The sequence below is a fragment of the Embiotoca jacksoni genome, unplaced genomic scaffold (genome assembly GCF_022577435.1).
Source record: "Embiotoca jacksoni isolate LCO1_2020_lvr unplaced genomic scaffold, fEmbJac1.0.p SCAF_15, whole genome shotgun sequence".
In the NCBI taxonomy this organism is placed as follows: domain Eukaryota; kingdom Metazoa; phylum Chordata; class Actinopteri; family Embiotocidae; genus Embiotoca; species Embiotoca jacksoni.
In genome coordinates this window covers 14,063,277-14,089,134 of record NW_027185285.1, presented here as the reverse complement: position 1 = coordinate 14,089,134, position 25,858 = coordinate 14,063,277, and the positions used below count along the sequence as shown (strand labels likewise).

General features: G+C 41.8%; 1 protein-coding gene across 1 annotated transcript; it reads right to left on the bottom strand.

Moving 5' to 3' along the window:
• Positions 1–529: 529 nt before the first annotated feature.
• Positions 530–18,407, bottom strand: atp2a1 (ATPase sarcoplasmic/endoplasmic reticulum Ca2+ transporting 1). Its single transcript, XM_069149755.1, has 25 exons — positions 18,282–18,407; positions 18,040–18,176; positions 16,938–16,955; positions 16,108–16,190; positions 12,913–13,017; positions 11,589–11,727; positions 10,386–10,466; positions 10,220–10,305; positions 9,136–9,291; positions 8,844–8,985; positions 7,274–7,440; positions 7,081–7,169; positions 6,884–6,986; positions 6,648–6,779; positions 5,850–5,975; positions 5,462–5,680; positions 5,200–5,311; positions 4,882–5,105; positions 4,546–4,766; positions 4,231–4,433; positions 3,628–3,713; positions 3,327–3,460; positions 2,699–2,816; positions 2,009–2,126; positions 530–853 (listed from the first exon to the last, which is right to left on the bottom strand). Exons 2-25 carry the CDS (start codon positions 18,155–18,157, stop codon positions 843–845), a joined length of 2,991 nt encoding a protein of 996 aa, XP_069005856.1. The 5' UTR covers positions 18,158–18,176; positions 18,282–18,407; the 3' UTR covers positions 530–842.
• Positions 18,408–25,858: the final 7,451 nt, after the last annotated feature.

Here is a 25,858-nt window from a genome sequence, read left to right as displayed (position 1 = left end):
GGGTTGGAGGACTTGTTGTGAACAGATGTTGACTGTTAATACCAAACAGCTGTAAACGCTGATGACTGTCAGTCAGACAAGGTTGTTAATGACCACATTGTAATTCCTTTTGGGCTCTGCTGGACAAAAGAAGCTCCATTAAAGAGGAATTTCACAACTTGATGGGGAGATATGTTGTCAAAACGAGGCCATGCATCATGTGGATAGTTGATTTGATTTGATAGTTGAAAGGAGCAGCGTTTGTCTCAATCACTAGAAAGAAGAAAACCTTCAAAAAGCTTTACTACCTGTTCCCTCCAAAACCCTCCAAAGTTGGATAAACTGGACTTTTATGAAGGCGAGTTTACATGAAACTGAACGGAGCATGGAACAAAGTGAGATACGCTTCATATACTGTAGATACACTTTTCTTATAATGATAGAGAGGCTGTTGAACATTGGTGAAATCACCCTTTAGGGTCATGAGCTGGTGGCAAACATCCAGCAAGAGAAAATAACACACAAAAAAATGACACCGGAATCTCAAGACTGAAATCCAAGGTTGACGATTTCTTTAATACATTATCTTTATTCTTTAAGAATAAAATCAACACAGAATAGTTTTTATAACTCTTAACTATATATTATTTTCAGTACATACACAGAAAAAATGTTTTGCAGCTTTTTTTTTTGGTGTATTTTCAGATGGTTTACGTGTTTTCGTTTGTATTCGTGCCACTTGAGGTTTCGCTCAAGTGACTTTTGGCACGCTCTCACATCGTCGGAGCGCTCGGCCTTTTTCTCTCCGTCCTCTGTGTCTCAACGCTCTCTTCACTTCAGCCGCTCTCTGCCGCACTTCACCTCTAGACTTTCCCTGGATGGATAAAATAAAGGCTTGTCACTTTTAAGTTAAGTTTAAGTCAACAGTTGTTGAAGGGTTGGACAGGAAGTTGGACATTGTGTGAAATCTGGTGATTAGTTTTGTTGCCAAGAGTTGGGATCTATTGTATGCCACTCTGGGTATGAAGGCTGTCCAAAAAAAACAAAAACAAAAACAAACTCCCAGCACCTCGAACACCGATCGATTACGAATGTAGAACATTTTTTAAATTGGTTTTTATTGGGGAAGGGTTTTTTTGCAGGATTTTTTTGATGTAACTGTGTGGAGTCTGTGCTTGTTGCCTAGCAACTTCACAGAGTCAAGAAATAGTCCCACACATAACCCCCTCATAAAGTCTAAACAAACACGGTGCGCCGTGTTGATTAGAGAGCGTTAAAGGTTCTCGCAGGTGAGTGTTGTTACCTTTGGACCTTTGGACCTTTGGACAGAGCCAGACTTGCTTCATGCTATGCTAAGCTAACTGGCTGCAACACACATGAGTGGTATTAATCTTCTTCTCTGTTAACCTTTGACAAGAAAACACATTGGAGCAATCCACAAATGTCCATCTAACTATTTGTCTCTCAATAACGGCCTACTCATTTTTAGTAAACATGCTTATCAGTTGTGTCACATAGTGGGAAACAGATTGGTGCCAATGTACAACTAGCTGCTTAAATTCTAGTTAAACTCTTTCCCAATATGTGTTGGAGAAATAATCCAACATAATCCAGTAACAAGCTGATTATGATTTAATTTGTAAACACAGCATTAGTTTAGTAACAGTAAAAGCTCAGGCAAAGCAGCGAGAGCACGTTAAATGTGCTAACCAGCACTCCACTTACACAATGATCTAAAATCTGTTTTTTAAGCAGCAGGCTAAATTAACATTTTCTAGTTTCTAGCAATAAACATCAAGTGTGCAATACTGTATGTGACACTAAGAACAGTTTATACTGGCAGTTAATGACAGCCAGCTAACTTGATCACAGCTACACTCACAATGCAAATGTATTAGCCCACGAACCTTTTTTTTTTTTCTTCTTTTAAGACATGCATTATGCAGAGTGCTGAAACCTGTACATGTGCTCTTTTCAATATGTATGTACATTAAGCTGATAGAAAAATGGAAAGACATTTTCATCTTACCGTCCAGGTATGTGCGGGCCACAAACTTCAGAACCTCATCAATGAGGATGACTGGGAAGGAGAGCTTCAGCACCACCATCCACTTCTCCACGTTCAAGTGAGTGAGTTTGAAGATCATCTGTGGACGAGAGCAGCAGCGTGTTAAAACCGCCTGACTGGATGCACAGTAATACACAGTTATATATTAATTATGCAGACACTAATAACACTTTATTATAAGACTATTATTACCCTTGCAAATAGTAATCTGTACACGGTATCTGTGTTATTCCCTGTGAAGAATATGTTGTAGTTTCTAATTGTTGCAACTGGAGATCAATAAACGTCAGATCAAATTCATGATGACTCTTGTGAATTTGTGTTTGATTGGTCACTTAGATTTATTTCAAACAGACAATATAGAGGTGTTTAGATATTGAATCTCAAAACTGGGTGAAGTAATTTCTGAAAAACTGAGAAAACATGATTGCATGACACCGTTTGAGGAGTTCACTGAGCTGCGGCTGGTTTGATTGTGCGCCACCTGAACTTCCTTCTCTATTTGTCAGCGATCTGAGCAACGACCACCTGTGAGTATTTAAGCAATGAGGAAGTGGAAGAGAACGCAGATGTTGGAGAGGCAGCGTGGTGAGGTGCGTATGGAGGAGGAGTGGAGGAGAGGAGTAGAGGAGGAGAGGAGGCCGGACTCACGGGCAGAGGGTCGACGTAGATGATCATGAAGTGAAGGGACATGGAGAGGGTCATGGCGCCCACCAGCCAGAGGTTGCTCCAGGGGGGCATGCGCACCAAGGACTGGTTCTCAGACAAGCTGGGGAGGGAGGGGAGGGAGGGGAGGAAGGTGGTTGGATGGGAAGGCGGAGGAGTACGTTAATGCAGACTGAAAATGTGCGAAAGTATATGAAAAACTGTGGAAGTGAAGGCATAAAAATGTACGAGAACAAGAGGGTGTGAAAATAAACACTGATTATGCAGTAAAAGCTGAAGGAAAATGTACCGAGGAAACTTACAGTGATTGTTTAGCTTCTTCTGTGTTTGCATGGTAATATGTTTTTAAGATGAAATGTGTTTATATCTTAACTATGGTTGTCGGTAACATCTTCATTTAAGAGAATTTGACTTGAGCTGCGAAATAAATGTGATACAGCAAAGAAATACTTCCCTCTAATTGTAGTGGAATAGAAGTATAACATTGCATCAAATAGAAGTACTCAAGTACAAGTACCTCAAAATATCCCCTATTTTTTTTATCAACAGTGTTGAGGTTAGTGCTCAGGTGGAAGTACCCACAATGCAGTGCGGGCTCATAGTGTAGTCAGACCTGTTCAGAGCGTTGCACATCTCGATGGTGACCAGCACAGACAGAGCCATGGTCATCGGAGGAGCCGACTCGAACACTTCACAGCGGACGCCATCAAAGTCCTCGTTTTCCTCGTGGCACTGCATGAAGTGAGACTGACAGCGAAGATAGAAACACGAGTTCTAACTCTCTGAAATATTATTTTTGAGAGGCTTCCACGACGAGTGCGTGTGAAGAGGTGTTGTAGTTTTGGATGAAAGGTTCATTACGTGGTGAACATTTTGTGAGAAAAGGTCACAAATAACCGAAATGTAAGACTAACCAGCTGATAGAAGGAGACCATTGGGCCGTCGTCACTGTACAAGAACCACCAGGTAGCAGCTGCAACTGTTGCTGCACCGACGTAACCTGGAAGACGTATTCATATGTTTAAAGATTTTTAACCAACTCTCGTGACAAGACGTTTAAATTCAAAATCTTGAGGATAAACATAATGTCTGCTGGAATTTTTTTTTTCATGATGTTGTTGAAGAAATACATGTTTAGTTTGGGGCACAATACCCAGGAGGAGGATGTGTTACCATGGCGACAGCATCAGTAGGATGAAAATTAGAGACGCTGCTGTGATGAGCACTTCAGCTCTGAGTCCCATGTGGTTATTGGAGCGTTCTTTTAAAGGGAAGACATTTTCAGACCTACTGAAGGAGATTGTCATTGTACTAGTTTATCTGCAGTATCGGTACTCAAATCAAATCAAAGGCTCCAGGTGAGACACTGCTCAGTGGATAGGAACTTTATTTGTTTGTAAGAGTGAAACGTGATATTTAGTGTAAAGAACTGTCGCTTAAATTTGGGATTTATAGGTATAACAGAGCACCTAAAGTGTTTTAGTGGATGAGACCGAATGAAAATAGTGAGAACGTACCTCCGATGGTCAGATATCTGAAGAAGAGCCAGCCAGAGATGAGGGGCTCTTTGGGGGAGCGGGGTGCTTTGCCCATGATGTCCAAGTCAGGGGGGTTGAAGCCCAGCGCGGTGGCGGGCAGACCGTCAGTCACAAGGTTGACCCAGAGGAGCTGGACGGGGATCAGAGCCTCGGGCAGACCCAGCGCGGCGGTCAGGAAGATACTGAAGGAGGAAATTAGTTTCTTAGTTTGGAGTTATTGTCTCATGAAAATAAGGGTGCATTTTATTTTGCTGCCTGGATATATATCACATAAGTGGGGTATGATGAACTCACCAGACGACCTCGCCTACGTTGGAGGAGATGAGGTAGCGGATGAATTGCTTCATGTTGTTGTAAATAGCTCTGCCCTCCTCAACAGCAGACACAATGGAGGAGAAGTTGTCGTCAGCCAGGACCATTTCAGAGGCAGACTTGGCAACGGCAGTGCCAGAGCCCATGGCGATGCCAATCTCCGCCTTCTTCAAGGCAGGGGCATCATTCACTCCATCACCGGTCTGGTTGAAGGGGAGAAGGAATCAAAGAGGAATAATGTGTGTATCATTCAAATCAAATGATTGAGGTCCCTTTGAAGAACAATGAACTCAACAGCAGTTGTTTTTTTCTTCTCACCATGGCAGTAATCTCATCAAAGCTTTGCAGGAACTCAACAATCTTAGACTTGTGGGACGGCTCCACTCTGGCAAAGCAGCAAGCCTTTCGGACGGCTTTCTTCTGATCATATGGACTGAGGTCGTCAAACTCACGGCCGGTGAAGGCCTTGCCAGTGACATCCTCCTCCTCAGTGAAGATGCCGATACGACGGCAGATGGCCACAGCTGTTCCCTTGTTGTCACCTAAACGGAGGGGTAAAAAGGAAGATTGAGTCCGTTCTGACGTCAACCTTTGCTTGATTGAGACTGACAACACTGAGTATGATATTGTACCGACCAGTGATCATGATGACACGGATGCCAGCAGCCCTGCACAGCTCAATGGAGCTCATGACTTCCTTACGAGGAGGGTCGAGCATGCCGACACAGCCCACAAAGGTCAAGTCAGTCTGGAAATAAGGACGTGAAAAGTTTAATGTCCAACTCAGAAGCAAGAAAATGATCTACTGCAACATTTCCGTGTTAAACATAATGTCGGGAGCCAGGTAGGATCCTGTATGTTTGTATGTCTGTGGTGTCTTTACTTTTCATTCACCCACCTCATAGTCTGCAAACTTGGTGGAGTCCTCCAGGTTCATCTCCTCCTTCCTTATAGGTGAGTCGCAGGTGGCCAGAGCCAAACAGCGGAGGGTGTCGCGCCCGGTGCCCCACTCCTTGATGACTGACAGGATGTTGTCTTTGATCGGGCCGCTCAGCGGGACACGGCTGGTGCCCACACGGACGTACGCACAGCGGTCAATCACACCCTCTGGAGCGCCCTGATGACACAGTAAAGACAATCAGTTCTCTTTCTTAAACACATATTTGTCTTCCGTATTTATGATGATCGTTCATGACAATGTCTCATCTGAGGCCTTTACAGAATCCCTTTGCTTGAATATATCTTGGTAAAAACCCCTTTGTGTGTGTGCCGTGTCCCTCACTCACTTTGACAAACATCTTGTTTCCCACAGGAGCCTTGGCGGACTTGGCAGGAGAGCAGTACACTGACATGGACTTTCTGTCTCTGGAGAACTCCAGGGTGAACTCCTTCTTCATCAGCTGCTTGATAACCTGTCAGGAAGTGAGAGAAGACAAGGTGAACTGAAGGAGGGTCAAAAAGATCAAACCTCACCCTGGAGTCAAGCACCGCCAGCTAAGCAACTGTTTATGTTTCCTATTAACACTTTAAACATTAAACCAGATTCATGTGTTTTCTGGGCTTACTGGGAGGTAGTACTATAATACTGACATATTGTCATCCTTAACTTGTTCGCTCATTTACACTTCCAGGAATCCTGGAGCAACATTAGCAGTTATTTCACGCTGTGTTTCTGGCAACTTCTAAAAGTTTTTTTTTTCTCCTGAGGGAAGTACCTGACTATTTAGCTGCTAATGCTCTGCTTTAATCACCATTACGTTTGTCTGTCTTCAGTCTGGTACTGTGCAGGTACTGTAAAATGAGTTATTAGAACTTTTTTCTGAAAACAGCTTCCTGATGCATCTGGAATGAAAAGTAAACCAAAGTAGTAAAATTATCGGGCGTAAAACCAAATGAATAGGGTGCAAAACACTGAACTGATTTGAAGAATTTAAGGGAACTATATAACCAAATATTAGCATTTAAGGTTGTTTAATTCTAATGGATGAGGCTGGAAAAATGAATTTAAAAGTGTAAAAACTTAAATGTTGGAAATGTCGTAGAATAACTCGCTACATACTGTATGACATCTTTTATGCACTTACAGAACAGCAAGCGTCGGCCCTCTCCACCTTGGACAGACCACGCACTTCAGTGTTGAACACGTTCATCTTCTCCACCAAACAGCTCAGGGCCGTCTCAGTGGCCTCCCCCACTTTCTCATAAATCCCCTTGGACTGCATTATGGAGAGAAAGAAGGAATTAAAGAAAGGCAGCGTATTTGTTGTTTGACACACGCAAAACATAAATGAGCGTAATAAATTCCGAGTGCTCTGCAGACCTCATTGTAGTCCAGAGAAGAGTCGTTGCACAGAGCGCAGATGGTTGCAATCTCAACCAGTCCGTCGTACTGTCCGCACTTCACCATCATGTTACCCTTCGTACTGGTAGAAAAGATGTGACAGAAACACTCTGTGTTCAGAACGGGTCACAGTGATCATGGTCTGTTCGTTCATTTCCAACTCTTTGGTCACTTACACTTCTCCCTCGGGGGTGTACTTTGACCCCGAAATGTCAAACTGGCCGAGGGAAATGCTGTCACCATCGACTTTATCAATGATGAACATCTGCACGGAAACATGACAAAAACCAAAGTTATCGCAATTGATCGTATCTATCGATTGACTGAAAATGCATGTAGGTTTATTTGTGCACATGTGAGTGAACCCACCTTGGTGACACACATCTGGTTGGTGGTGAGGGTGCCGGTCTTGTCGGAGCAGATGACTGAGGTGCAGCCCAGGGTCTCTACGGACGGCAGGCTTCTGACGATGGCGTTCTTCTTGGCCATACGACGTGTTCCCAGTGCCAGGCAAGTGGTGATGACAGCGGGCAGGCCTGCGGTGGGCAGAGGGAGAGATGAAGCAACGAGGTGATAAATTAAATACACAATCAGGCTGTTTTTAAACAGCGAGGACGGGTTGAAAGTTGGACAAAAACATGAGGAACGTCTAAAGCCAAAGAACCAAGGGACAAGAACAACTGATCTGACATGTGCCAAAACCACCTGGACGGTAGGGACTGTATCGCTGGCCAGGCTAATAATAGTGGTGGTCCCTACACAGTCCTTAACACATCGACTGGAGGACACCTGAATTACTGCGTTCTCCGAATCTATTGCTGTGGAGGGAGGGGCCGCTGAGAGCTGCTCAGTCCTCCTGCACTTGGACGGAGATCTGTGTTCAGATTCTTGGCAAAAATGAACTGTGACAATGGAGTGGAGAAGGTCTGGAGAGAGTCCAGTTCAGTGACATTATAATGGTATCTGTGTTTGCCGATGATGTTGTCCTTATGGCATCATGAGGCTGTGATCTCTGATGAGCGTTGGCAGTACAGCTGACTGCAGTGTGACGGGGAGGATTACGAACTTCCAAATCTTAAACTGTTTTTTACCAGAAAATGTAATCAGTCACATTCACGAGACAACAAACAAGGTAACAGTTCTTCCGAATTTTGAATTGTGTTAACTGAATTCACTTCAAAGGGATCCAAAAGTTAATTTATTTGTATTTTTTTCCCCCTCATTTGTCCTCATTTGTCAATGCTTTCATCCATTTTCTGAGACTTATCTGTGTCAATGTCACAGAAATTTAAGTAATTATATCATTAGTAACGGTTGTTTTTTTTCACAAAATACTGCAACATGTTATACTGTGATAAATAACTCCAGGCCAAATTGTCCCAACAGGGTTTCATAATACTTCGGCCCGTATGATCACGAAGCAGAAAATAAATGTCTTTCTTTGTGGTATTAAAAAGATGTTAAAAAGTCTTCAATTCAACTTGGTAAAACCTGCAAAACTCAAGAGTGGAGGAGTTACAATGATGACCCTCTGAAAGCTATTGATTTATCATCTAAACGTCCATATCTTATCTATATTCTCAGAGTTGGGACCAGAAGAATGTAAGACTCCCTGTGTGTGACAAACAGAGGATCATGATAAAGTAGTTTAGGCACCTGGTAAAGATGCTTCTTACGACTATACCAGAAAAAGCAGACTCAGCAGGACACACTGATGAAGTGGATATCCCAGCTGGCTGAAAGCACTCCACCAAATACAGCCACCAACTCTCTCTCTCAGTTAGTGGTAAGAAAATAAAACTGGACAGATCATAGATGAACTCAACATGACAAAGACGATTTTGAATAGGCTGGAAGCAGCAACATATAGACGAGTTACATGGACATGAATATTAGATATGATAATCCTCTTGGCCAAACATGGATCCGTGGGGTTTACCTTCAGGGATGGCAGCCACAGCTAAAGCCACAGCAATCTTGAAATAGTAGATTGCACCACGGAACCAGGAGCCTCCGTGGACAGGGTCATTGAAGTGGCCAATGTTGATTATCCACACGGCCACACAAATGAGGGAGATGACCTGGTGGACGAGCAGCCAGAGGGATGTGTGAGACATTCGTTGGAGCGTTGTTATATTTAAGGTGCAAATTTTCCATCTAAGTCAGCAAAATTAGGTCTTAAACTGGCCCTGAGGTGATTCTGTTTCGGAAGTGCTTCCTGTGTCACCCACCTTGGAGAGCTGCTCTCCAAACTCGTCCAGTTTCTGCTGCAGAGGGGTTTTCTCCTGCTCGGTGGCGGCCATCTGGTCACGGATCTTACCGATCTCGGTGGAGACACCGGTGGAAACAGCGATACCGATGGCTTTACCAGCAGCAATGTTAGTGCCCTGAACAGAGAGACGAGACGGAGAGAGAGAGAGACAGATGTTAGAAAGTTGTTTGTCCAGGCGAGTAGAAATTCCCTCACAACTATCGGATGGCCTGCCATGCAGTTTTCTCCAGACATTCATGAATCTTAATGATCTAATTGGTACCCTGAGGTCTTATATGACTACATATTACAACTGCTGGATGGTTATCAACCTGACTTTTCCTCTTCCTCCATCATGAGGTCAAAGGTTGAACCTCTCTTATGCAGCAAAACCAAGGACGTCAGCCTCAGCTGGCCTTTGTGTTTAGTGCTAAGCGGCTAACATAAAGCGGTGACAATGTAGAAATGACTGTATATCTGCTATCCATTAGCATGTTAACATTATCATGTGGGCATATTAACATGTTTATATTTGCATGGTGTGTGGTTGCAGGTGTTTTCTAGAATAATACAGCTTATGAGCTAAGCAGTGAAGCTACGTTCTTCCTCGCTTATAAAAGGGATATTTTTTTTATCAACCTGAGCTGAGTGCTTTATTTAGAAATTATTTTAAAGTGCATAATCCTGTAGTTCTTCAAAAATGACAGTAAATAAATCTGCATCTTTATAAAAGGTTTGTCATCAGTTCATACTCTGCCCAGTTTTTTTTACTTTTTGATTTGTCATAGCTGGAAAGGCACCGGTGTCACTAATAACATAAACAAACGGCATAATGATGATGAAATGCCACCTGAACCGACCGTTAAAATATTTCATTGCGCTTAGTTACACCTTTACTTTTCCAAATAAGACCAGTAAAAATGTCTGCTGTGAAGGTTGATGAAATAAGGAGCGAGGTTCAATAAGAAAAACAGGGAGAATGAGTCAGCCAGTGGAGTCGGTTTGATATAAAAATGAAGATCAAATGGTGGTAAAAGAAAGCAGGAAGCAGGAAAAACACTCACAGAGAAGAGCATGTTCTTCTTGTCCTGGTTGACGGCTCGGGGGTCGGGGACGGCTTCGGTGTGTTTGATCACACTCACAGACTCACCTACAGACATGAGTGTTGGGTTGATTGGTGGCAGACTTGGAAAAGACCCTTTAATTGTCTTACTGTGATGAAACACATACCAGTAAGAATGGACTGGTCCACACGCAGGGTTGTAGACTTAATGGAGATGAGCCTGATGTCAGCTGGAACTTTGTCACCAACTAGTTTCCGTACAGCAGCACACAGAGAAACACATAAAAACAGAGACTTCATTGAAATAATTTTTTAGAAAGCTATATATACTCCTTTTGTATTACAATACAAAGAGCTTCATAACAATCTGACTGCAGGATTGGATGGAGGGGGGGGGTGGGAGGTGGGGTGGGCCGGGTTGATTGTCTGGTGTTAGCACTTTGCACTGATAGTGTTGTTGTTGAAAACTGATACCACAGTGAGAGTTGGAGGGAGAGGGAGACCTTGGGGCGATCATGAAATGAAAAGAACAGGTGTACAGCAAACAGAGCGACAGGGAGGAACAGAGGAGCGAGTCCGTCAAGTGCATGAACACTCAAGCAGAAAGTTCCTCTTCAGACTCCACCCCCTTTCCTCTGGGACTGCCATAAAAGGGCCCATGTTCATTTTGAAGGACATCAAGTACTCTCACACGTGCATGTGACAGCATTTGAGCAGACAGTGATTCAGCATGATGAGAATCTCACAAAGACCAAACCAGAGCCAGTCTTTAGGTTTCTAGTACAACAGGTCACCAGTGATCTTATTTATATCAAACTAGGAGTCAAACATGATTCTGAATTCTCTTAACTGAAATCAGATAAGCCATGGAGACGATTTTTGCAACAACAAGTATGTGTCCCAAAAATGGAAAATAAACTAGTATGTAATCTTCTATAATATGCATTGTATGAACGATTTGACTTTTAGATACAAGTGGTCACCACTGAAAATACAAAAAATGTACTTAAATTTAGATTTCCTGATTTCCTGCTGATCTTAATGGTAAAAGTCAATGCATGAAGTTGTTTAACCGTGCTGCATCAGGAAACCTGAACTAGTCCGTGAATATTGAGTTGTATAGAGAGCTTTTTAGGATACATGTTTTGACCTTTCCCCCCGCATAGCCACAGCCAGCTTACTTAAAAAAAAAAAAAAAAAAATTGCTCCGGGTCATACAGCTTTTTTGTACACTGAAATTACAGCGACTGTCCTTATTTGAACCCATTATAATGTGAGCTGAGATGTCGTCTGAAGGGGTTAATCACAATTGTGCCTCCTACACCAGGTGGCTGAATGGACTTGGTGTAAATAATCCTTCCATGACTTACCGGAAACTTCCACCACATCACCAGGAGCGATCTCCCTGGCCTTGATCCTCTGCACGCTCTTCCTGTCTGACCGGTAAACTTTCCCCATCTCGGGCTCGTACTCCTTCAGGGCCTCGATGGCGCTCTCTGCATTGCGCTCCTGTTGCAAAACAAAGCACCCAAAACAAAACATGAGGTCATTTTGGTACCATGAACTCCTTTACAACAACCACTATCCGTCTTTAACAGCAAAAAGGAGCGCAACATCTATATTTATAGCGTATGCAGAGGTAGCAGAACAACAAATGCAGAACAAAACGGTTCCCCTCCAAAATGTCTGCTGAGTCTAAGCTGTTCAAACAGAGCGATGTTTTCATCTCGCTTAAGTCAAAATTATCGTATGAAGAGGTTTTCCTGATTTGCTACCACATTAAAGTACATCAACCTTGAAATTCTAAATGATAACATGTTATTTTTTAATTTAAAAATGTATAATTGTTTGACATTCAACAAATCTTTAGTGCGCATCAGTGTGTGCTATCCAGCAGTGGGAGCAGCCTGAAACTGAACAACAGGTTGGTCCGAGCAGTGTAACGGGCCGACGTTGGGTTCAGTCTGTGGTTTCTTCCAAGGCTGCCCCCGACCGCCTCAAAGTGTAAAGCCCGACTTATGCCAGCTGCCCTCCCTCTCGCCGTTCTCCTTCATACCCCCCATGTGTGAATCCTTGTGCATAGTTTCCAAATGACTGCCGCTGAGTTGATATGGACTCCCCCACCACACACACACACACACACACACACACACACACACACACACACACACACACACACACACACACACACACACACAACAGGCTTGTGGTAACGTGATTGTCCCTCTGTATTTTTACTGTGGATTGTAATGAGGGAGACTGCAGCTTGACCCTTGAAAATCAGGACATGTCCCAGTACGTCACCCCCCCCCCCCCCCCACTCCCCCCACTCCCTCCCTCACTCCCTCTCCCCACTCCGCTGCACTCGCCCTGTTGGCTTAACCTTTTAACCTTTTGACTGACGTAATGCCTCTTGTTCTTCCCTTGAACTGTATCGCAGCTAATCAGAGGAAGGAGTGCGTGTAAAGGACAATGAGGCCTGAACAGGCCGCTGATGTGTGTGATTTATTGAGTGTGACTGTTACTAAGTATATGAGTCTATTTAGGTGCGTGTGTAAAAGACAGCATTCAGGGGCAGGTGTGTGTCCTTGTGATTGCAATTGTTCCTGTGTGTGTGTGTGTGTGTGTGTGTGTGTGTGTGTGTGTGTGTGTGTGTGTGTGTGTGTGTGTGTGTGTGTGTGTGTGTTTACTAACCTGCCAGACACCAACGATAGCATTTGCAATGAGGATGAGGAGGATGACGAAGGGCTCGACAAAGGCAGTGACAGTTTCTTCGCCTTCCTCAAACAAGGCCAGAACCTGAGACACAAAGACAGATGGACAGTTAGTATTTGAAGAAACATACCATTTAGTTTATGGTGTTTATAAGGTTTCTGTGAAGTCTGAACAACCACAGAAGTTTCAAACTTCTAATTTTGCTGAACCTCATTACCAGTCCATCACTGCCTGTGTTTAAAAAAACAAAAAAAGAACACATCATGAAAAACCAGGCCAGCAGCGCTCCAACTATTATAGACAATCATTACATTCATCAATTCCTAAAATGTTTTATCTAACGACCATTCTGGAACCAAAAGCAACTCAATATATCATGAAATAAAAGAAAATCTTCACATTTTAGTGACAAAAAATAGAGAATGTTTAGCATTTGTACTGGAATCAAATATCAATATTTTGTATCATCTGTTCACCTTAATATTGGGGTCAATATATTTACTTAAAAATTCCAAACTTAAACCCCTCAAACTCTGATCTCCCTCCTTATTGTGCCGAATGTTCGGATAGACACTCTTTACAAAAATCTAACACCTCTGTGAAACTCTATGATGCTTTGCTAAAACTGTTAATCAATCAATTAGCTGATTGACAAAGTAAACTGTTTGATCAGTTCATCGTTTAAAACACTGATTAAAGCAGTAAATATAGTGAGATTTTTTTTTTCAAGAATTTCAATGTTATTTGGGACTGTCGGACAAAAAGTAAACAAAACAAAACAAAAAATTGCAATTTATAGACATAATTTCTTATGATGGAAAGTTTCCACCATTTTTCTGCTAATATAAAAAATATAAAGAAAATGCATACGTTGTGTAAAATACTCAAACCTAAGAGCCCCGTGCTTTTGTATAGTGGCATTAAAACTGCCACTTGCATTACATAAGTAATGAGTATATTTAAATTCTGTTGTTAGAAATAATTATTGATTTGTAATGCTGGATCCATTGTGTGTATGTTTGGACTGAAGAGGTTCGTTTAATGACACCGACTCCTTCATTAAGAGTTCAAATACGACATTACTGCTGTTGCTAAGCCTTTGATGCTGTAAGTGTCTTTACATTTGTTGTGCACCTGTTGCTCAGGATGACAGCATTATCTTTTACTGCTGACTAGCATAAAACATAAACATAAATTTGTCACGGCGAGGAGCTATTTATGACAGTTATGAAGCATCTGTGGATCGAATGACATTTTCACTTTGCCACTGTTGTATCTTGTGTCTTCCTATGTGTGAAATCTGTCCTCGACACGTGGCTCTTTTCCAAACCTATAGTGTGCAACACGTGTGCGCCCCTGCGAGTCCCATGTTACTGTTTCGGAAAGGCTTGTGTTGACATTGACACAGATTAGTTGCAGGCCAGCGGAGCACAGACATAACCTGCGAGAAAAGAGTCGAGTCCTCCCCATCTTTCTCTTGTAGCGTTCAGATTTTTCGCTCAGCACCATATTCTACTTATCTACTTTTCATCCTCCATCTTCTCTCCCCCCCTTTTTTAAAAATAGGCTTGATTGCTGACTCTCTCCAGTCTGTCTTCACCTTGCTTCTCTTCAAAGACACAATCGATCTCCAGAACGAGCGTCACAGTCTGTCAGCACGTTGCAGTGGCAGAACATTCCTGTGTGTATGAATAGGACGACCGTGTATTTGCAGTATTTAGTGTTCTCTCTTTTAGAAACCATATACGACTGTGAATCGTTCACTCTCGTTTGTCATTGCAACAAACAATGCCATTGTGCAACCCAATCCCCCGACCCTCTCCCTCTCTGGCTGTCTCTCACTCTCTCCTGCTGCCGCGAGCCATCCCTCGTTCCTTCCCTGACCTTTGTCCAAGGATACAGTTTCTCGTCCTGGCTTGAGACTTTCTTAAAATAAAGCTCCCGCCATGCATATGTGCTCACACACACTCGCTGCCTCTCTCTTCCTGTCTTTCTCTTTCTCTCGCTCTCTCTGTTGCACACAGACAGCCGTCAGGCCTTCTAAGGCCATCGTGACAGCTGTGCAGGGACGCCTGAGGGCAGAGATCGAGGATTAAGACAATGTGAGCAAAACTGTTTTGGAGAGAGCGACAGCGAGGGAGGCATGACAGAGAGAGGGATTCCTTGTGTAAATGAGAGTGAGTCCAAATGTAATTTAAGAACTCGGTGATGTACATGCTGTATTTGTCAGCCTGTGTGTGTGTGTGTGTGTGTGTGTGTGTGTGTATAATCACAAAGAAAACTGGGGTCAGAGAAGATGCAGCTCACAGCTCATCACTGTAGCTCACTTGTACAGTCAGATTCTTAATCGTCCTTGAACATACTCTTTTGTAATCTCGTATCTTGTTCTTGATGTTATCAGATTTGTTCCAGTTCTGTCTGGTTGGTGGTTCATTAACATTTCATCATGCTTTGATACAGTGACAACTTTTAGCAGCAAATATGCAGCGTGATTCTCTCAGGATTTTTAGTCTGATCGAAATATTAACCCGAATATAACTGAAATCTAAACATCACCATTAGATTGTTGACAGACTTTGATGAAGGGTTGATATTACCTTCTCCCTGCTCAGCTTCAATATGCTGCATGCTGTTTTTTTTTTTTTTTTTTTAATAAACTGTGCTGAATTGATCAAATATACAATCTTCTCAAAATATTGTTTATAGCTCAGATTGGATTTTTCTCGACCTGGAAATTATTTTCTGATATGGAAAATTATGCAACAGTTTTAAGGAGAAACTAATGAAAAATACAGTATGCTGCTTGAAATGAAAGAAAAGGTTACAGTTATCCTATGAAAGACATGTCCTGGCCATTTTTTCTCTTTTGTCTAGTCATCCGAGTGTTATGTTTTGTTTGGACTCAGTTGCCGAGTTACTGCATTTAAGGAGCCACTGTAAGTAAAGTAAATGTAAAATAGAGGAAGAACTACATCACTGATCTAACATGAAGCTCTTTTACCCAATTTAGAACGAACATCTTTTCACCATTAGATGATGATAACTATGTTCTTGAATGTCTGCAGGATCCGTTCATGTACATAATGTGGTATGTGTTTTTCATCGTGACAAACAGTACTCCAAAAAGATTACAAATGATTTATATCATGGAAAGGAAAATATGAACAAACTCACAAACGAGATGCAGGCGGCCAGGAGCAGGATTCTGACCAACAGGTCCTCAAACTGCTCCGCCACCAACTCCCAGATACTCTTTCCTGAAGAAGATACACAACATCACATTCAACAATGTGTCTGTCTGTCTGTCTATCTATCTATCTATCTATCTATCTATCTATCTATCTATCTATCTATCTATCTATCTATCTATCTATCTATCTATCTATCTATCTATCGATCTATCTATCTATCTATCTATCTATCTATCTATCTATCTATCTATCTATCTATCTATCTATCTATCTATCTTTGATCTATCTATCTATCTATCTATCTATCTATCTATCTATCTATCTATCTATCTATCTATCTATCTATCTATCTATCTATCTATCTATCTATCTATCTATCTATCTATCTATCTATCTATCTATCTATCTATCTATCTATCTATCTATCTCAGATTTCCTCGCTTGTCTTTGGGCTGCTACATCAGCTACAATGACAATGTCAGCGTGTGTTTAAAAGCTCAATAAACATAGACACCATATCATAAATCATCTTCATGCCCGCAGGAAATGATTGGACATTGAAACACTCATTTCTTGAACGGTGTAAGGTGTGAACATATTATTAGTGGTTTGGGCGACTGTCTATCTCCAAACCTCTGGCACACTGAGTGTACAGAGTAAGAAGCCAATGACAGGGGTTAAACAAATCACTAAGTGACTTGTCATCACAGGAAGTGAGGGGAGCAGGTCTGTGCGGACGGTACTCTCCCATCAACGGGAACATGCGATTGAAACATGAATAATTGAAAAGCAGGTGGCGTAAAGTGGACTCACCCTCCTCCGCTGGCAGCTCTGTTGGTGAAGAAAGACAGGGAACATAAATAAGGCACACCATGACATTTACTGCATAAGATCTTTTACATTTGCAGAGTAAAAATTTCAACAGTTTTCACTTTTACATCATCCAGGAATCAAAACACAGAAATTACAGTCTCTCTCTCTGTCAGCTGAGGTGCTCCACACCAAACAAAGGGTCACTGCAACCTGCCTGAACAGCAATTAATAACAATACAACAATAAAAAGAACAAGTTTACTATAATATGCACGCTCACAAACACACTTTTGCTGCTTAGGTTATTGAGTGTTCAATGTCCCAGTTCCAGGGCCATGGCTTACTGGGACACTTGGCCCCAACTTTAAACTGTATATAATTATTCATAACCCCTGTACTGTACTAACCCTGCTGTGACAAGTTTAAGTGTCTGTGAAAAAGACCTCTTGGATACAGATAGTGTGTTTGTTGTCTGAAAGACAAAACTCAGTTCCAAACTCAAACTTTCCTTGTCTGGAGCATCGTGTTGCATTTCACTGCCTCACATAGCTTCTGTCTGAAGATCATGACAACTGAGCAAACTTCATGGGAGTAGGACAAATGAAGTAGATTGACCTTGAGTCAAGAATGAACCCTCTCATTTAAATTCACTCCGTTTCAAAGTACAAATAAATTATTCTCAATCTAAACTAAAACCGGTAGCAGCTGTCAGAAACCCGACGCCCTGATGCACCTGCCGCACAAACATAACTCCCCTTTGTGTCAGTCAGATAGTTTCCTTTAATTAGACCATCATCATCATCATCACTGTCACACACAGTGCTGGTTCACCTGTCAGCTTTCAAAACCCAAACTACTTCTCTTCTTTATATCCTCTGTCTCCCTCCCTCGGCGTCTGTTTCTACCATTTCACACCGAGTTTCTGCCTCTATAATCTCCCATCTCTCTCAGTTTAATCCAATGAAATGATACATGTGTGTTCCTTCTCCTGGACCTCCCATCCTCTGGGTCACTTCATTAATTCCTACTCTTTCTTTCTACTCTGCAGTGCTCTATCCAAACTCTTCCCTCCAGTCATCCATCCATCTCTCTCGCTGCCTTACCGTTGAAGCCATACTTTTCCAGGTTCTTCTTGACCTGCTCGGGCGACAGGCCGCTTTCTTCAGTGACGCTAAAGTAGGACAGAATGTCCGGTGTCTCTTTCATGTGTGCGTTCTCCATCCTCGCTGAAACGGAGACGCTTCAGCATGAAAGGATAAAGCAAAAAAAAAACACAGACATTAATCTGAGGGGCCCAGCTGGCCTGATACTGAAACTCAAAACAAATGAAGCTACGTTCACCCACCACTTTCTTGAAGTGTGGGATTGGGATTAAATAGTGGCGACCCCCCTGCGTTCACACTTGCTCTCTCTCTGCCCCCTCTCTCTCTCTCTGAGCTGTTGCTCTCCTCTCAGAGTCCTGGACTGACAGAAAGTGCAACCTGGTAAACTGTCCCGAAAAGTTTTATACAGATGAAAAAGTGGCCTCATTGGTGCTTGTCTGCCATGTGCTCACCCCTCATTGGATGGGAACATCACAAATAGGTGGGCATTCCCTGCCCTGCAGTAAAGAATAGGGGAAGAGGGAGGTGAAGGGGGGGTCGGGGGGTGGGGGGGGCGGTGGGAGAGGGCAACAACTGCAGAGGGGTCTGCTGCCCGGCAAGCTGGAAATAAGATGGGCATGAGAGAACATGCATTGTCAGGACAAAGAAGAGAGGCACGGGACACTGATGGGTACATGTGGGGTCAGAAGTCTGTAGAAACACTCATCCACTCAGAAAATCAATGTAAAGATGTCAAAAGATGTCAAAAATTGTCAAAAAATGTAATGCATTGAAAGGTGTCCATGGACTAAAGAAGTTTTCTTTCAGAGCCTCTGTTGTTGCTGAAGCAGTTTTTAAACATCCAGATGAAGTGACAACGTGCAGTAAAAGTAAAGTATTGCACTTCAGGAAACCTTTGAAGTACTTCCCTGGATTTCTATTTTTTGGCACTTAAAATTTTCTTCCACAAAATTTGGAGGGAGACGTTGTACTATGAATATTTTCTACTTCACAAATAAGGATTTCTTTATAATGTTTTGGATGAATAAAGTTGTTGCATTCTCAACAATAGTGTATCTCAAACTTTTCAGATGATATTTTTATTGACTTTTAGCAAGTACAACAAGTAAACTAAATGGTAAGTCTTGGGGGAGCATGTCAGGGGTCAGGGGTCGGGGTGAAGGGTCAGGGGTTGCTTTCATAAGGCGGTGAACAGCTAGTATGCTCAAGTGGAACATGGCTCGAAAGTGGAGGAGTTTGTCGTATGTCAATGTAAATCACTGCTAACACCAATTAAAACGGCCAAAACTGATGTCCCCAACAATGTAGTTGACAAAACAGAGGAGCAGAACAGCAGCGAGGATCGTGTTCGGTCTAACGACTACTGGGAGGATTGAGATGGTGGAGAACGGCCCGCAGCAACAGCACCAGCTCGCCTCTACCCTGAGATGCAGTGGTACGGGCGCCACACAGTATCTGACCGCAATCAGTCAGTAATGGACCGAGACCACATATATTAAGAAAATACAGAGGCAAGAAATACAAATTCAAATACAAATTTAATCAGCAATGTTACAAACAATATACTTGTTAGGAGTACTAGATGACTATAGACCGTGCGTTTTGTTTTGCCTGCACACATTTTGCTTCTAAAGGCCGCGGCATGTTTAGCACCTGGGTCAAAGCTCCACAGTCCATTGCTCATGGTGTGATTGCTGGACATAAATACGACATGTGGACGTGGCCTGAAATCAAGTTAAGGAGAGAGAATCACTCAAGAATAAGTAACACGCTCAGCGAGAGACATTCAAAGACAGTACGCAAAAACAAGGAATACACGTCACACGTGATGATACCTTGATGAGCAGGACATCATAGAAGCTTTTGCCATTAACCAGGACAACGGACACCAAGTCCTGCTTTGCTGCGTGTTGGGGAGGTTGAATTAAAAAAAAAGTCAACAATCGGCACCATGTTTATGTGTAGTAGACAATATGATCGTGTGACTGTCGCTTCGTCCACTGGTTTCGTCGTTTATCTATTTTGAAAGTAGACTCGCAACTATGTGTGGTCATACAGCGACCAAGCCAGTGCAGTGAAAAAAAAAAAATCTTAATTTGCAATAAAGCTAAGAATTAAGTCTAAAACATGATATAAACTTCTGCAGCACAACTTTGTTTTTCTGCTTTCCTCTCCCATTAACCATCTCACATCTGGGGTCCTTTGAGGAGACAGGACCCCCAGTTTGAGAGCACCAGCACTAAAACACACAACTGTATATACAGTAAATTAGATATAAGATAACTCCAATTTCACCAGCTGCAAAAATACTTACATAGTTTATTGAAACATCAATAACAATCAACAATATGATTTTCTGTCATTAATTTTACTTATTTCCTTGAGTTTGAATGAACAACTTTAACTTAAAACGTAGTATTTTTATATCCTTGTATTGGTAGTGGATGGTGGTTTTACCAGAGATTACCAGAAAGTGAGAGGCATTAAGTTGTGTTTATTCATGACACATTTATTGCTGTAACATTATAATAATAATATTTATGGTTGTTAATTATTAGTTAAGATGACTATTAAATCCTGTCACATATGGTAAACTGTGACCCTTAATTCATTTACTGTGACATATACTGACAAATACTTTTACAGTTGCATCTTGAGGTTTACTTTCTATCATTACATTTTTTGCGATGTCCCACCATGGGACATCCCATCGTCCGCCTCCCGTCCTCTCACATTGTAACAGTCTTGACAACGGATGTCTTGGTCGCGCAGCAGAACACGGAAGCAAAAAACTATATTTTCATTTCAGTGAGCAAGGGGTCATATTTGAGTTGAGTATTCAATTATTATGATACACTGATGGTCCCAACTTGTCCAGTCTGAGTTCCCTCGTATCCTGTCGTTACATCAAATCACATGACAGAGCATTAGAAATGTGAAAATGCATAAACATGCTCGTGCTGTAAACAGACTTTTGGTCATCTTGTTGGCAAACAGTTGCTTCCTGACACATTTGGCAGTTACGTCAAGTTTCATACCACCTGATGAATGTGAGGCCGATCTTTCGGTTTAATTGTTAAATACATGAGATTGGCCCCATTTATAGCGGTCCTTTCATATACTACATGTGTGCCTCAGCCTCGGCCAGGTCACGTATCTGATAGCAACCTGTCTCAGCAGGTTGTATACAAGGATGACATGAGAGTGAATTACTGTATTATTGTGATCTGGGCAGCAAAACAACAAGCGGTCAGACACTAAAGTTCTCTGTAGAGCTGAGGGGACCAACATCTTCAATTATAATCAGCTGATTAACAATTTTTGTGTGTGTTTTTTTTAATCCACGTTAAAGTTTGTTAAGTTTTTAATGAAACTTTTGTTTACTTGTAATCTCTTAAAAAAATTAATCATTTGTACATTATTGTATAATGCTGTTTAAGAAGTTTTCCCAAAACTTTCACCATTATTTAAATAGTTTGCACTTTTGTCTCCCCCTTCTGCCAGTGACAGTTATAACAAAAACACAGTCCACACATGCTTATGTTGTAGGCTTCCTTTGGGCTGTAAAATTGCAACTCCAGTGAAATAATCAGAATTTGATCCATTTGGTCAAATAACATTTGGAAAGTCTAGAGGCACATGACTGAATTTTTTTCATCCTTAATGAAATTAGCATAGTGCTAAACTGGAAGTCTGGACACTGGTGGAAGTCTCTGGTGAGCTTGTTCTGTCTTTACAGTATTATGCATTCACCTGGTGAGCTTTTAAAACCTCTGAATACTGTGGAGTACAGAGAGATTTACCTGGCAGTGATAGGTTTCATCAACACTGTGCAAACACATTTAGCAAGGGCCTGAAGCTAACAAACATTTATTTATGTGTTTGCTGGTTTAACGGGTTGTCTTTGAAGGACGAGAATAGCCCAAATGGTATTGCACGGTTATGTTAGGGGTTTGGGTTATTGCGATAGTAAAAGTCTGCTCCAAGATAATTGGGGTCCAGCAAAGAGACTCATGCTCCCTCTGGGAGAAACAGGTGGCCCAGAAAGCAAAAGGATTTATGAGCCAATCTGACTGTCTGTTCTGTCCAGTGAGTTCACTGTGATGCCTTCAGGCCGGCGTTTTAATGTGGCCCTGAGGAGAACAAAGGCCCTGAGGAGAACAAATCCAGAGTCAACATTCTTCATTTCCTCTTTATTAGGCTAATAAACACTAGCAGAGGTCAGACGTTCTTTGTACATGGTTACTTGTATGGACTATAACTTTTTTTTTAATCTATAACTGTAACTTATTATAATTTCTGTTCATCTAGTGCTGCTTGTTTTCTTGTATTGACCTCCGTATGTTGATGTGTTGATCTTTTGACTCACGTGGCATAAACTACTCTGTCTGTAAGGTTTTAAAGTTTTGGACCGGCGAGGCTTCAAATGAATTGCCCTTCTTGGGAACAATAGAGTTGCCTGAATCTGAATTCTTATATAAGGGTCTGTCAGCACCATAAAAGACCGGTGAAACACTTGGAAGCAGACCAGCCATTGTTATCATAGTCTCATCATCACCAGCCTTTTCTCATCCCTCTACTTCCATTAAACTCAGCTCTCTGCAGGTTCACCGCCTCTTTCTCTCTGCTTTGATTTCTCTCGTTCTGCCTCAACATTCACTTCTCCTGCATCTCTTTTTCTTGCTCCAGGCTGTGGTGTTTGTTAAAGCTGCTCTGCTGTGCGTTTCCCCTCTGACCCGCCGTGCTGTTGTACGCCTGGCTGCAGCAGTGCAAAGCTCAAGATGGCTCACTGACATTTAGCTCAATCTCCCTTTGGGATCAGGTTACTGCGGCTCGTTCTAAGCACTGTGCTCTAATGCTAATAAAACACAGGAGTGATAATGCTGCACCACCCGCACATGCACACACACACACACACACACACACACACACACACACACACACACACGCACGCACACACGCACACGCGCGTGCGCACACACACACACATATCAGTGTTTTTGCATAGTGACAAGACATTTAAAACACTAAAACACTAGTTTGTGATCATTACTTGGAAACAATGATTAAGTGTGTACCATGCATGTCAAATCAATTGAATTGGCTGTGCGTGAGTGTGTGAGCCATGATTTTATTTTAAAAGAAGACTTTATTGCAGTGACAGGCCCATTTGGTTTGAAAGAAAATTCACATTTTTTGGAAAACAACAAGCACTTTCCCTTATTAAAATACTTTTGGACTAGTTATCAAAGCAGTGATCTGTACCGTACTGAACTATAATAGCTTATGTTTTCCTTCCTTAACCTTCACATGAATGACTGACATTATCTCTCCTTGAACAAATTATTAGCCTTACTTGGCTGACTTTATTTGGACTTTTATTAAGGGTTTCCTTCGTGCTTATTGTTCGTTCTCTGAGGGTTGACATCTCGTGTTTTCTGATGTGATTGTTGATTTAAGGGTATTTAAGTCCTGGGATATCATAGGAGCACTGTGTCCTCCCCCTCGTCTATAAAACAGGATGTTCTCCTCTGTCGACCCCTCACCGCTCTGACATGTCAGAATGTCACCCCAAGACTTGAGTGACTGTTATTGTAACATTTAGTTCATGCATCAGGTCAAATGGATAACAAGGAGAAATGTAACTAATCATTCTCTTCATTATTGACTGATTGATTAATCAGGTGTGTTTTCAACTAATTGTTTCATTTACACAATGCCAGAAAATAGTAAAAAGTCCCCGTTTGAATTAGTCACAGACAAAAGTGATGTGTTCAATTTTCTTGTTTTGTCTGTACAAAATCCAAAGTTATTTAGTTTACCTTCATGTAAAACAAGAAAGAGCATCACATCCTGAAAGGCAGCAAATATTTTACACTTTGGAATTACAAAATGTGTTGATTTAAGTTGCTGACAAAATTAACGACATATAACTCATCTGTCATTTGTATTAAAAGTTAAATTATTGTATTTAATACACACTAGTGCAGAGATAACTTATTAAGGCCAAAGGGAAAACAAAAATAATAGTACTTAAGAAACTTGTGACAATGTGCACAACTAAAATACGCACACAAAAAAAAGTAAAGAATACTAACAACTTCAAATTTGTGACTGTCTCTTGGTTGTCCTCCCTTATCAATCTATTTATTTGTTTGTTTGTTTCTTAGTTTGGACACTGGAGTCTTTTCCGCATTTTCCTTTCCCATGAAATGATTATGTGCATAATGATTTGCAGCTCGGAGGCTCAGTCGTGATGTAACAAGTGTGTGTGAGAGCTTGTTGGCAGGGTGTGGGTGGTGGGTATGTCAGGGCCGCCTGCCTGTGGCTGCTCATCACTGGGATAGATACAGGAAGCCGTTTGAGGGCAGGGTGATGAGGGCCAAAAGTAGCAACAGATCGAGCAGTGGTGCGTCTGTGTGTGTAGGTAGTGTGTATACTGCGCTGTATTATTAGCTGAGGCAGGGCAGCTGGGGTTTGAAGTGCCCCACTGTAACTGTACCTATAGCAGCAGTTGTGCGGCTCTGGTATAAATAGTGTGGTGGGCATGTGGACTGGCAGCTTATGACACAATGGCAAAATTTCGGTGTTCTTTCAGGGAGGTTTGAGAATGTGACACCCTACAGGCGAGGACCCCCCCCCCCCCCAGGATGCTGCACTGAAGGTTACATCAAGTTGGGGATAAGTGTGCAGAGCTTTTGCATGCACTGCACTAATCAGATGAATTTCCTGGTTTACCAGGAATTTAGTCACTGATTAGTGATAAAGGAATAGTTCAACATTTCTAGGAGACACGTTTATTTGCGTCCTTGCTGAGGTTTAGATAAGAGGATCAATTTCATGTCTGTTAATGGAAACGGGGGAAACAATTAGCCTTGCTTATCTCTGTCCAAAGTCCAAAGGTAACAAAACTTGCTGACCAACACCTTCAAAGTTAATTTCATTCATTCATGTGTAAAAACAACAGTTGGCTGTTTTTGTTGTTGTCTGCTGGACAATTTTTTTGGTCAATGCAGCAGATTATAAGCAAAAAATAGTTACGCTTATAACTCCCCATTAAAACTTTACTTTACTTTTACTTGACACTTTTTGTGCATAATAAAAACACGAGGTAAAAAACCCCACCAATGAAAATCAAGATTTTAACTTCCATGTTTTTTAGTTGTTTGAAGACATAACGTCACCGAAATAAGCAGTCAGCGCCATTGCTGAGCATTTCCACTTTGTAACTGTCTCAAAAACGTTCGAGGCTCAGTCTTACACTCAGCGCAAAGCGTCGCCGGGGTAACGCAAGCGTGCATCTTTCATAGTTTAACTTGAGCCAACTAAGTGCACACTTCAAGACAATTAGGCTATATTAAGAGTCGAAGCCTGTCAGTGGCAGAAACAAACACTTTAAGAAGACGTACATTGACAGGCTGCAGTTTCCCCAAAGAATTACTTTCAGTCTGTCTCGCGTCGGCTTTTCACTCCCTATTAATCGTGATTGGAAAATCAGGTCCACTTTGAAAAACACCAAAGTTTCCTTTTAAGTGATTTTTCCTATCATACAGTTTACAACTGGCAGAGGTTGAAATTTGCGAATGAAAAAGGAAGAAAATGTGTTTTTATTACTTCGTTACAAATCCTAATTACTGACCAAAACACTGTAGTCTGGGAGTTTAGACTGATTACACTAACGCGGCATACGGTAACATTGTGTCTCTTGAACCTGAACAGTAACCAATTTTTATGTGGATGTAGCTACATTTAGTTGTATTAATTAAAGTATATCATCCTCTATTACTTTCCAATATTACTTTTAAAGTAAAAGAAGATT